At 57.5% G+C, this 12,190-nt stretch overlaps 2 protein-coding genes across 2 annotated transcripts; one reads left to right on the top strand and one right to left on the bottom strand.

Moving 5' to 3' along the window:
* Positions 1 to 6: 6 nt before the first annotated feature.
* On the top strand, positions 7 to 6,399 carry EGLN2 (egl-9 family hypoxia inducible factor 2). Its single transcript, XM_060085638.1, has 5 exons — positions 7 to 834; positions 4,978 to 5,097; positions 5,539 to 5,675; positions 5,859 to 5,926; positions 6,192 to 6,399. Exons 1-5 carry the CDS (start codon positions 7 to 9, stop codon positions 6,245 to 6,247), a joined length of 1,209 nt encoding a protein of 402 aa, XP_059941621.1. The 3' UTR covers positions 6,248 to 6,399.
* Positions 6,400 to 6,932: 533 nt separating this feature from the next.
* Positions 6,933 to 10,444, bottom strand: LOC132479575 (cytochrome P450 2F3-like). The gene is made up of 5 exons (XM_060083118.1): positions 10,373 to 10,444; positions 9,628 to 9,819; positions 9,271 to 9,433; positions 8,707 to 8,856; positions 6,933 to 8,565 (listed from the first exon to the last, which is right to left on the bottom strand). Exons 1-5 carry the CDS (start codon positions 10,442 to 10,444, stop codon positions 8,318 to 8,320), a joined length of 825 nt encoding a protein of 274 aa, XP_059939101.1. The 3' UTR covers positions 6,933 to 8,317.
* Positions 10,445 to 12,190: the final 1,746 nt, after the last annotated feature.

Here is a 12,190-nt window from a genome sequence, read left to right as displayed (position 1 = left end):
GCTGCCATGGACAGCCCGTGCCAGCCGCAGCCCCTGAGTCAGGCTCTCCCTCAGTTGCCGGGTTCGGTGTCAGAGCCCTTGGAGCCTAGCAGGGCCAGGATGGGGGTGGAGAGTTACCTGCCCTGTCCCCTGCTGTCCTCCTACCACCGTCCAGGAGGGCCTGGTGAGGCCTCGGCGGGGAGTGGGACCCCCAGAGCTACAGCTACTTCCACCACAGCCAGCCCCCTGCGGGAGGGCTTCGGTGGGCAGGATGGCGGCGAGCTGCGGCCGCTGCAGAGTGAGGGTGCTGCGGCACTGGTCACCAAGGGGTGCCAGCGACTGGCAGCCCAGGGCGCCCGGCCCGAGGCCCCCAAACGGAAATGGGCAGAGGATGGTGGGGATGCCCCCGCCCCCAGCAAGCGGCCCTGGGCCAGGCAGGAGAACCAGGAGGCGGAGGCAGAGGGGGAGGGCTGCAGCAGTGGCAGTGGTGAGGCCAGCTCCGGGCTGAGGGAGGAGGTGCTGCCCGCTGCACCTGAGCGCCTGGCCCTGGACTATATTGTGCCCTGCATGCGGTACTATGGCATCTGCGTCAAGGACAGCTTCCTGGGGGCGGCACTGGGTGGCCGAGTGCTGGCAGAGGTGGAGGCCCTGAAGCGGGGCGGGCGCCTGCGTGATGGGCAGCTAGTGAGCCAGCGGGCTATCCCGCCACGCAGCATCCGTGGGGACCAGATTGCCTGGGTGGAAGGCCATGAGCCAGGCTGCCGAAGCATCGGTGCCCTCATGGCCCACGTGGATGCTGTAATCCGCCACTGTGCTGGGAGGCTGGGCAGCTACGTCATCAATGGGCGCACCAAGGTGAGGCTGCAGGGACCGGGTGGGGGGGTGGGGGGCTGCCCGGCACTTGTTGGATGCCTAGTGCTCTGAGCACCAGTGGGTTTGGAGATAGGCTTCTGGGGTCACAGAAGAGTTTAGGCAGCTCTGGCGCAGGGACTGTTGGAGCTCACTTTGGGCTCTCACTCCCTGTGGCCTTAGTTTGTGTACCTGTAAACCATGGGTTTGGCCCGTAGTCACCATGGTTCTTGACCTTGCCAGGGATCCTCCTGAAGAACCTGAGGAGAGGTGCTGACTGTCATAGTCCCACATCTGTGCGTGGGCCATGGTGGGGTTCACAGCCGCCTGATGTCTGCTCATGGATCCTAGACCGAGAATGTTCAGTGTAGACAGGCACAGGTTTCTGCCTTTGCCGTCTGTACCTGTCTGTCTGCCCCTTTGTTCTTCCCTGTTCCCTTACTTTCTCATCTATTCGTGTATGTCTAGTCCATCCTGTCCATTGTCTGTCTTTGGTCTGTTTGTTCTGTCTCCCGGGTAGGAGAACCAGAAGGGGGAGGGGGAGGGGGGCAGTGGTGAGGCCAATGCCGGGCTGAGGGAGGAGGCACTGCCCACTGTGCTTGGTGCTGGGCTATATTGTGCATTGTATGCCGTACTATGGCATTTGCATCACGGACGGCTTTCTGGGGGTGGCTGTGTGCTGGCCCAGGTGGAGGTTATGTCCCCATCTTTCCCATCCCTCCCCATCCTAGACCCTGTCCTCCATCCTGTCTATTCTGTCTCTCCATCACTTTATCCTTGTCTGGCTCTGGTCTGTTTCCTTGATCCTCTGCCCTTGTATCTTTTCTTGTTTTAGAGTAGCAAGTAGTATTAATCTTTTTCTTTTGGAACCTGGGCCTTTTTAAGTATCTGCCAAAAACCACAGACCCTGTCTTAAGAAAAATGCTCATTTGACTGGAGTTTATGGTCAGTGATCAGGGCCTTCTGGGCCTGCAGCTGCCCATTCAAGAACCTGGGCTTAGGAGCCCTGCACAAGGCAGTAGTCCGTAGGGCCTTTTGGCCTGCTGACATGGTAATTCTCCTCATGAAGGGGTGTGAGGATCCTGGCCTTGAGTCCAAGGTTTGGTGGTGTTAGGACAAGGCCCCGTAGGGAGTGCCCACTGCACAGCACCAGTGATGCCTGGCTGATGGCACAGACTGTGTTTTGCCCTGCAGGCATGAGGCTGTGCTCCTGATGTCCTCTCCCTGCTCCCTCAGATCCCGTCTTGGGTTCTGTCTCTGCAGCTTTCGTCTCAGGCTGGAGCTGGCTCGGGGACTAGGGCTCCCTCGGGCCGAAGCCATACTGGCTTCCCCACCCCAGCTGGAACTTGTCCTGCTTCCCTCTCCCTCCTGTTACTTGGGTAGCTGGAGGGCCAGAGGCGGCCCCTCCCAGGGGCAGGAGAGATCAGTGGGAATCTCCATAGCCACAGGGTGTTCAGCACCTTCTCCCCAGGGTCACCCATCCTCACAGGAGGAAAGTTGGTGGGGAGACCACAAGAGTTGAGTGGCCAAGGGCAGGATGCTTCTCTGAGCCTCCGTCTGCTCATCCACAGGATAGGAAAACCAGGTTAACTCCCCAGCTAGGCTGTGGCCATTTCGGGAGGGGAGGGGAGGGGAGGGGAGAAGGCGCAGATCTCTTTTCCTTTGGTGCCTTGGATGTGGTTGGGAGCAGGCCCTGGAGGGGTGGTGGGGTGGGTGTTGAGACTTTTTAGCCCTGGGAGGTAAGGACAAGCCTGGCTGGACTAAGAAGGGAGGGGAAGAGCCAACCCAGCCGCTGGAGTTCCTCTCAGACCCTTCCCTGCCCCAGTGAGGCAGCAACTGCAGGCTTCCTCGCCTTCCGAGGGCAGCATCTGGGCTCCCTCCCCAGGCTCTGGAGTAAGACAGCGTGGGGTGGTCACGGTGAGGGGGGGCTCAGATCACCAGTGTGGTTTCGGCTGGTAACCCTGCCTCTCGGTGGTCCCTGAGTGCCGCTCCTGTGCTCTTTTGCCTTCCTCCTCTCCCTAGTTCCTCTGCTCAGTTGACCTGCAGGTGGGAGGGAATTGACTCCATCGGCATCAAGGACTACCATAGGTGACCCCGGGAGGCCCCTTTAAGAGCAGTTTGGAGGTGGGGCCGGCTGCTGTTGGCTGAGACCTGGGATTCTGATTGGGGGGGGGGGCGGGGTGTGCATGCACAGTGATCCTAGCTGCCCCTTCCTGGAGATGGAAGTGTGAGGAGCAAGTTTCCGTGTTACTCTGGTGGTTGTCCCTTCCCTTGTGGGGGCAGGAAGTAGATGCTTCTCTGGGGCCGGAGGATGCCACCCCCAGCCCCACTCCCAGGTGAGTATATGTGGGGGGAGGGGGGCCTTAAAGGGCCTGTTCCTGTGCCTACCTTGACACACACAGGAGTCCCATTCCCTGGCAGACTACAGAGTGTGTCCCTGCCTGCGTGGTGGGAGACCCTGTGAGGGTGCACGGGAAGGACGGATTGGAGGCCCTGAGACCCAGGGGAGTGCTTTTAATTAGCAGCTCCCTCCTTGGCACTAGGGAGACAGGCCTGGCCCTAGGGGCCGGTACTAGGTAAACGGGTACCTGTGCTGATTTTGCACCGCGAGGGATGGAATGGGAAATGAGCCCAGGTGCCTTCAGCTAGAGGACTCGAGGTGCTCCTGGTCCTCAGACCTGGATAACACGGGGGACCAGTGGAAGAGTGTTCAGGCAGGTCTAGGGGCCTTGAGGATGAGCTTGGCCTGGTCAGAGAAGACTGAGGAGGATTTCGAGGCTGGAGATAGTGTATGAGGCTAGTGGCCTTGGAGGCTGTGGTCAGGAGTTTGTGTTCTCTTGGGATGCAGCGAGGAACTTGAAGGGGTTTGCGCAGTGGTGAGCTGGAGTAAAGGGCCTCTGGCTGCTGTGGGGATGGGTTGTGCAGGAAGCGGTTTCAGCACTGGACCCCTTTCCCCACCCCACCCTCGAGCAAAACCGGCAAAATCTCCAAAAAAGTAGTTGTTAGCTCCACTTCGTGGATGAGGAACTGGAGACGGGGAAGCTCAGTCATCTGCCCAGCATCACAGCTTATGTGGCAGCACTGAGACTTGAGCCCAGGAGATAGGTCTGCAGGGACACCTGGGCCCTTTGCCTCACGTCACATCCTTCATTTTGCTGGGTACCTGATGAGAAACAGGCCCGGAGTGGCTAGGCCCAGGACTCAGAATGGCCAGGGCTGCCTAGGGCAGTGGCGGCTCTCCAGGAGAGGAGGCGAGAACCCTGTGGCTAGACCTGTACACACACAAGCCAAGGCCTGGGACAAGGTCTGACTCAGATCTGTGGGGGTCAGGAGCCTCCAAAGTCATGTTCTTGGAGGGGTTCATGCTGCTGCTGTAAACCGAAGGTGTTTATTAGCCCCATTTTACAGATGAGGTGTTCTGAGGCCCATTCAGGTGATGAGACTGTCCAAGGCTACTTGGCAGGTTATCCTTGAAGTTGGGATTAGATCTCAGGTTCTGGTCACATTCTAGGTTTTGGTACCTGTTCAGTGGTGTAGGAGACATTATTTAGCGGGTATTCTTTATAGTTAAGGTCAGTGGTTCTCAACATCGCTGCACGTAGAATTACCTGGGTAACCTTTGAAAATTCCAGGCTCCACCTGAGACCAAGTACATCAGAACCTCTGAGGTGGGCCTGGGTATCAGTGTCCCAGGTCATTCCAGCTCTACTGCTCAAGGAGAGAACTCCTGGTGTGGGGCTGTGAGGCCACATCCCTGCGCACCAGGAAATGTTTAAATTGCTTTTATCCTAGTGAAATGTCTGACGTGGGGTCAGGTTATCTTTAAAAAACGAAGCCCTCAGTTGGTAATGGAGCTGCATGTCGGTGCCAGACGCGGGGGGTGGGGGTGGGGGTAGGGGTAGGGGCCTGAGGTGTGTGTGTGTGTTTGTGTTTTGGGCTATTGGGGCCCAGGAACTGAGGTTTCCTGTGGATGGAGGCTTGGTTGAAAAAGGAGAAAAGGAGAAAGTCTGGGTGCTGCAACCCTTGGAGCCCAGGACACCTGAGGAAAGATGAAGGGCTGAGAGGGGTGAGAAAGAGGAGGTGATGGCTGCTTCCTCAAAAGTCCCTGCCAGCTAGCCTCAGTAAACCCTCTCCGTCTGTCTCTGCCAGGCCATGGTGGCATGTTACCCAGGTAACGGGCTGGGGTACGTGAGACACGTTGACAATCCCCATGGCGATGGGCGCTGCATCACCTGCATCTATTACCTGAATCAGAACTGGGACGTCAAGGTAGGATGTTGGGGGTGGGGTGGCGTGCATCCATTGCATTTTCCTTTCCCAGCTCAGCTTCTAGCATTGTCCCCTTCCTCTTCCCAACCCACTGGGGGGCGGTGGAATGTGCCCAATGGCTCTTTCTGGGAAATGGGACCTCCTCTTCAGCTGACTGTGTGGCGGCAGTTCCCCCCCTTTGGGGAATGGTGCTGTGTGCCCAGCCCCCAGCCTAACGAGCACTTCCCCCGCCCCATTTCCTGTCTTCTTAAGTAGCTTCCTGCCCATCTCCATGGTGATGCAGACTCTGGGTTGTCATTCATTTTGAGAGCCTGAGTGGTGGGAGGGAGTGATGTGTGCAGTTATTATGCCCCCTGGTGGGCTCCTGGGGGCCGGCAGTGCAAGGCGGGGGCTCTAGGCAGGACTCCCAGCCTCCTGCCTCATCCTCTGGCCTGCCTTCAGGTGCATGGCGGCCTGCTGCAGATATTCCCTGAGGGCCGTCCCGTGGTAGCCAACATTGAGCCACTCTTTGACCGGCTGCTCATTTTCTGGTCTGATCGGCGGAACCCCCATGAGGTGAAACCAGCCTATGCCACCAGGTATGGTCCATACTTCCGGGAATGTGCCCAGGTGCTCACCCTGTGCCAGCAAAGTCTTGTCAGACCCCTGAAGTGACTAGGAAGTGATGGAGTGCCAAGAGGGGGCGGCTCGGGGTGGATATAGTGGCCGGAATTGAAGAAAAGTGATCTCTAACCACCCTCTGGGGCTGCTCTGGTCTCCAGGTACGCCATCACTGTCTGGTATTTTGATGCCAAGGAGCGAGCAGCAGCCAAAGACAAGTATCAGCTAGGTACCGGCTTCCCAAACAGTGTCCCCTCCCTCAAGTCCTTCCTAGTCCGTGTACCTCCCTAGGCCTCGAGCCACCTCATCAGTCTCTCACTGAATCCTGTCACTCATTTTTCCCCATCTTTGCCTACCTTCTCTAGACAGTTCACTCTCCTGGTATCCCCAGCATGAGCCCCATCTCTTCTGGTCATCTCCCCATCTTCCCGGGTTTCCTTGGTCTCTTAGTTCCGTCCCTGATGACTCAGTCTCCTGTCCCCCTTCACCCCCAGCATCGGGACAGAAAGGTGTCCAAGTACCTGTATCACAGCCGACTACGCCCACCTAGGGGCTAGCCCCAGAGCTGCACGGACAGACAGCTTGCCCTGACTTCGGGAGAGCCCTGGGCCCCGGTGCTGCCCGTCACGGTGCCTGCTCCTTCCCCGCCACTGCCGCTGCTTCTGACTTTGCCTCTGTTCTGCCTGGTGTGGAGGGCTCCATCCATCGCTGAGGACCAAGGAGGAGGAGAGACCTCTGCTGCCCTGGGATGGGGGCTGGGGTTGTGACCTGGGCAGAGGCCGGTGTTGGGGCTGCCATTACTGAAGCTGGGGGCCTGTGTCCTGCCCTGTCTGGTCATGCATGTCCCTCTCAGGTTTGGAGAGCTGGAAGGAGGCATTGCCACCTCCCACCAGAATGCAGGATTTGGGGTTGGGGTGAGTCATGGCCTCTTGCTGGCAAAGGTTTGTGGGGGAGTATCCCCAAGCCCCCCACTCCTCCAGCCTGGAATGTGAAGTGATTCCCCAACCCCTTTGGCCATGGCACCTTTTGGACTAGGCTGCCGCCGCTTGGGCAGCATAAAAGGTGCCGGGAGGAGCATGGGTCTGCAGGTCCTGTCAGCCAAGAAATAAAAGTTTACCTCAGAGCTGCACACATCTGACTGGCTGACTCACTCCCTGTTGGTAAGAAGACTCCTCCATCTGCAATTCAGGGCCTTTATTGACCAAAGAGGGTAAGGAGGTCTGAGAGCCAGTGAGCGGAGGGTGGCTGAACCCGACTTCAGCGGGCCACCAGACAGAGTTGGAAGGCTGGGGGCACGTTGCCCAGGCCAGTGCACTGTGGGGTGAGGTCGATGTTGGCGGGGCTCCCCACAGTTCTCAGGCAGAACTGCTGTAGAATGGAGGTGAGGGAGATCTCGGATCGGGCCAGGCCTGCACCCAGGCCCACTGCTTTCCTGGGGACCTGGGGGTGTGGAATGAGAAACCCATGCACCCCACGGCACGTCCAGGCTGGTCCCCTCCCTGCCCAGCCCAGACCTGGGGCAAAGGGCATGAGGGAGTTGTTGCTCTGGAACTCATCCCTGTCATTCAGGAAGTCGGTGGGACTGAAACAGCCTGGGTCCTTAAATCAGGTGGGATCCTGGTGTGCAGACACAAGGAGAGGAATCATGAAGGTTCCCTGGGGAGATGTGCACGGGTTACTTGAAAAATTGGCAAGCGACTCTTCCAAACATCCATCCAAGACCCCATTTCGAAGCCAGCGGCAAGGAAGGCCGCCTACTTTCTTGCTCCCAGAGTCAGCGCTCTGGACGCTTAGGCCGGCTGATCTGTTAATAGGCCCTCCCCAGCCCCTGCACAGGATCCCGTCTTGGTGGGCACCTTGGGCAGGGAGTGGCTGCGCAGGTGGGCACCACAGGTGAGGGCACGCGGCAGCTCCAGCAGTAGCACGCTGAAGACGCTCTGGATCTCGTGCAGCGTGGTGGTGGTGTAGGGCAGGCGTTCTTGGTCTTCCAGGCTCGGGGCACACATTCGACCTACCACGGGATCCAGCTCCGCCTGCGCTTTGGCTGGGGCCGGTAGAGATGTGAACTATGCGTACCCCAGCCTCCAGCCAACCCAAAACCCTAGCCGCCTGATCCCTAGCTGTCCAGCTCACAAGCCTGCCACCTCTGGGTATTTGAGCAGAATGAGGAGTCCACAGCGCAGAGTGGTGCTTGTGGTTTCAGTACTGCCAAGGAAGCGGTTATGCGTCGTCATCACCAATGTCTCCTGGAAATGGCTCTCCGGGTCCTTCTGTTCCTGTGGGTAGAGGAGCCAGGCGTCTGCTGGTGGGCAGCAGGGCCCTGTACCTTATCCGTTTGATCCAGGAAGCAATCGATGAAATTGCAGGGTTCCTCGGGCTGCCGGTTGCTGCTGGGTTTGCTGAGAGGTGAAAACTCTAAGCTCTGCTAAGTTTCGGAAGATTCCGTGGTGTGGGCCTGGGAGCCATTTTAGGAGGGAGGGGAAAATGTACATCTGGGTGGACAGGAAATCAATAGGACCTTGAACAAGACCATTAGTTTCCCTATGGGGAGACTGGACCAGGACTTTGATGATGTCGGTTCTAAAACTCTTCCATTCCAAGATTCTAAGACTGCCCCATTCTAATGATCCAATGTAGGTAGGTCCATGTACTCGGAATTTGGCATAGATTGGGCACACGAGGGAGGGATGGGAGCCGACCCTCTCACCTCACCCCATCTGGAACTCATGATGCAGAAGTTGTCATTGAAGAGGTCCAGGAGCCTCAGGAACTCCGGGTCCTCGTAGCCATAGCGGTTCTCAAAGACCACGGAACACATAAAGTTAGATACAGCATTATCTAGTAGCCGCCGGGGGTCGAACGGAGCTCCTGGGAGTGGGAACATGACAAGGTCATACGCTGTGGCTCGGCCCCCACTCAGCTCTTGGGTTTACTGGCTTCATTCCACCCAAACGCCTTCCCTAGGCCACACCCACAACAGGTCCTTATCCTTTTCCGACCAGGCCGTACCAACGCTGTCTTGAAATTCGCAAAGCAGACTTGGCGCCTCTTCCAGGACACGGTTCTCGATGGTCCGCGTACCCAAGCCGAACTCCCTAAGTGCTCCAAGAGCAAAATTGCGCAGCGTCCGCCAGCGCTGCCCGTTAGAAACCACGATGCCTGGGGGAGTGGAACAAAGAAGGGGACGGGCCGGGGAGTTAGCCACGCCCCATCCCGGAAGCATCCCGTAGTGGAGTCGACTTCCTCGCCACTCTTCGCTCTGCTTCATTTCCAGGTCTTTTGGTTGCTACCCCGGCCTTCTCGGCCCTATCCACACATTGGCCGCACCTCTGCTGGTCCCGATTCCTGATCCCCGTGCTTGCTCTCTTTGGCCTTGACTCTTAGGCTCTTCTCTTCTACTGGCTGCACAAGGATCCAGCCTCCCCCACCCCCATTCGACCCCTACACTGTGGCTCCTCCCCAACCTCTCCTCAGAAGCCTTGACTCTATTAGGCCCCGCTCCATTTCCCCCGGTCTCGCTCTGTATCGCAAACTGGACGTTCCCGGCCCGCACTTCCGCCGCCAAGGCCTCACCGTTTCCGCGTGTGAAGCGTTCGAAGACTGTCCCGGCCCCGCGGCCGGAGACGGCATCCGCTTGCAGCACTAATGCGTCCCGCTGCGCTGCGTAGCTGCATAGCACCACTGCAGGGCGCGGGCCCAGCCACACCGTGAACACCGGACCCCAGCGGCCAGGGAGCTACACGGAGCCGGTGCTCAGTGGGCCCGGGTCTGGGCTCCTGACCCCTCCGCCATCGAGACCCCAGAGCCCGGCCCCCAGCTCCCTTCTCCTTCAGACCCAGGAGTCCAGCCCCACCGCCTTCCCTCAAAATCTAGAAGTCCAGGTCCCCAGCCCCCTGCACCCTCAGAACTAGGTATCTGGGCCCTCAGTACCTCCCCAGCCTTGAGCCAGAACAGACCTCTCTGCTCCCCGTCCCCTGGGACCAGACTGCCCGCCCCAGGCTCCTCCTCCCTTGGGACCCAGGAGTAGGTGGGGCGGGGGTGGCAGCGCGACTCCGCCCTGAACCAGGAGCTCAGGGCCACTGCCCCTTTTCCCTCCAGATCTAACTTCCCACCCACAGTCTCCTTTCCCGGAAGGCAGGACTCCAGGCCCCTCACCCTCTGTCAGGACTCACGGGGTCCGAGCCCTCAGCTCTGTCTTCATTCAGAGAAACAGGAGTTCTAGCCCCCAGCCCCACCTCCAGGAATCCAGAATCCTGTTACCCAGCCCACTGTCGGGGCTACCTCCGTGAGTGCACGGTCCAGGTGTCCAGACTCGAGCTGCAGCAAGTTCCACAGAAACGGGAGCGGTACGGGCCCAGGGATAGGGCCGCCTGCGTCTGAGCGCCGGGTGCACCCCAACCCCGCCTGGCTGCCTGCACCTCTTCGCCTCTCTTTGATTCTCTTGGGGTCTTGGGTGGAGTAGGGATGGAGACTGAAAGTGGGAGGGGTGGCCGCCTTTGGGATGCTCATTCGGTAATTCCCCAACCCAAAGTCTGCCCCCTGCCCCCAGCCCTATCACTGCTGACCTTGGCTCCTCCTGGCCTTTTTTTTTTTTTTTTTTTTTTTTTTTTTTGTGCCTGCCTCAGCCTGTCCTATTTGGTAGCCTTAATGCACTAGCATTTTCATGTCAGCATACCTGGTTAACAGGTGCACCCTCCTGAACCCCCAGCACCTGTGGGTCCATCTCACTTGGCCTGTAGCTGTGCATTCCTAATCCCCTGGACACCTCTGGGCCCATGACCACTGAATGCTGTACCTTGTACTTCTGATAACTCAAAACATCCTGACTGCTAAATACACTTCTTAGAACACTCCTGGTGATGTGTCCATTCGCCTGGCACTCCTGTGCCCTGTGCCTGTGATTCCTGGGGACTCACACCTGAGCCCTTGTCACATCCACACCCATTGCTCTTGGAGCTCTGTATGCCATACATGTCTCCCAGATGCTCACTCAAGTCCCCTAGTGTCCTGGTGCCCATCAGCTTGGCACTTCCATGCCTATCCTATGACTCCTGGCTGCCTTCCCACGGTTGACACCCTGGTATTTCCACACTTATGCTCTGCCCTGAACTCCTACCATCTCTATTCCCAATGCTCTGGCTCCCAGATGCCCCAAATGTCCTATGCCTATGCTGCTCCACCCCTGGTCTCCAGTCCCTCAGACTCCTCAGTGGGCACCCCCCCCCCCCCGATGCCAGGCCACGATGGGCCGGGGCGGAGGTTGTGGCTGAGTCTGTACTTGGAACAGACTGTTCAGGAATGCGGCCCACCCTGCCACCCACCCTGCCGGGCTGGATCTAGCCTTCCACCAGGTGCCTGGCACAGGGCCCAGACCTGGGGAGACGGTGAGGGGGCTGTGCAGAGTCTGGGACAGGGCTTGTCTCTAGGAGTGTCTCTCTCACTCCCAGTCTCTGTGTTTCTCTGTTCATCTCTCTCTCTTTCTCTCTCTTCCCATTTCTCTCTATCTGTTTCACTCTCAGTGTCTACCTCTGTTCACGTTTGTCTTCTCTCTCGTGCGCTCTCTTTTCAATGTCTGTCTTTTTCTCTCCCTGCCTCTTCCAGTTTGTCTTTACCTTAATCTCCCTCTGTCTCTGCTTTCCTGTCTTCCTGCCTGTTTGTGTAGCACGTCTCCCTACCTGTCAGCCTTTGTCTGTCTGGGAGCCTGGTGACTGGCAGGGGCTGAGGGGCAGGGCAGTGCTCAGAGGCACTGACTCTGCAGACCACAGGGCTGCAGCAAGCATGCCCTCGCCACCCCCTCCCCCAACTCCCACCCCAGCCTCTCCGATGGATCCTCTTTCTCAGGCTTTTTTCAAGAGCAGGCATTTTGTCTTGTTCACTTCTGTATCCCCAGCACGTAAAATAGTGCTCAGCATACAGTTGGCACTCAGTAAATTTTGCTGAATGAATGCATGGCTTTCTTCATCCCTATTTCTGTCTCTGTTTCTCTCTCTCGCTCTCTTTTTTAATTGGAGTATAGTTGCTTTACAATGTGTGTTAGTTTCTGCTGTACAGTGAGGTGAATCAGCTATGTGTGTACATATATCCCCTCTTTTTTGGATTTCCTTCCCATTTGGGTCACCACAGTGCATTGAGTAGAGTTCCCTGTGCTATACAGCAGGCTCTCATTAGTTATCTATTTTATACATATTCGTGTATATATGTCAATCCCAATCTCCCAATTCATCCCACCCGCCTTTCCCTCCTTGGTGTCCATACGTGTGTTCTCTACATCTGTGTCTCTACTTCTGCCTTGCAAACAGGTTCATCAGTACCATTTTTCTGGATTCTACATATATGTGTTAATATAAGATATTTTTCCCTTTCTGACTGACTTCATTCTGTATGACAGTCTCTAGGTCCATCCATGTCTCTACAAATGACCCAATTTTGTGGCTGAGTAATGTTCCATTGTATATATGTACCACATCTTCTTTATCCGTTCTTCTGTTGATGG

The sequence above is a fragment of the Mesoplodon densirostris genome, chromosome 19 (genome assembly GCF_025265405.1).
Source record: "Mesoplodon densirostris isolate mMesDen1 chromosome 19, mMesDen1 primary haplotype, whole genome shotgun sequence".
Lineage (NCBI taxonomy): Eukaryota > Metazoa > Chordata > Mammalia > Artiodactyla > Ziphiidae > Mesoplodon > Mesoplodon densirostris.
Note: the sequence above shows the minus strand (reverse complement) of the source record. Positions and strands in the feature narration are given on the sequence as shown.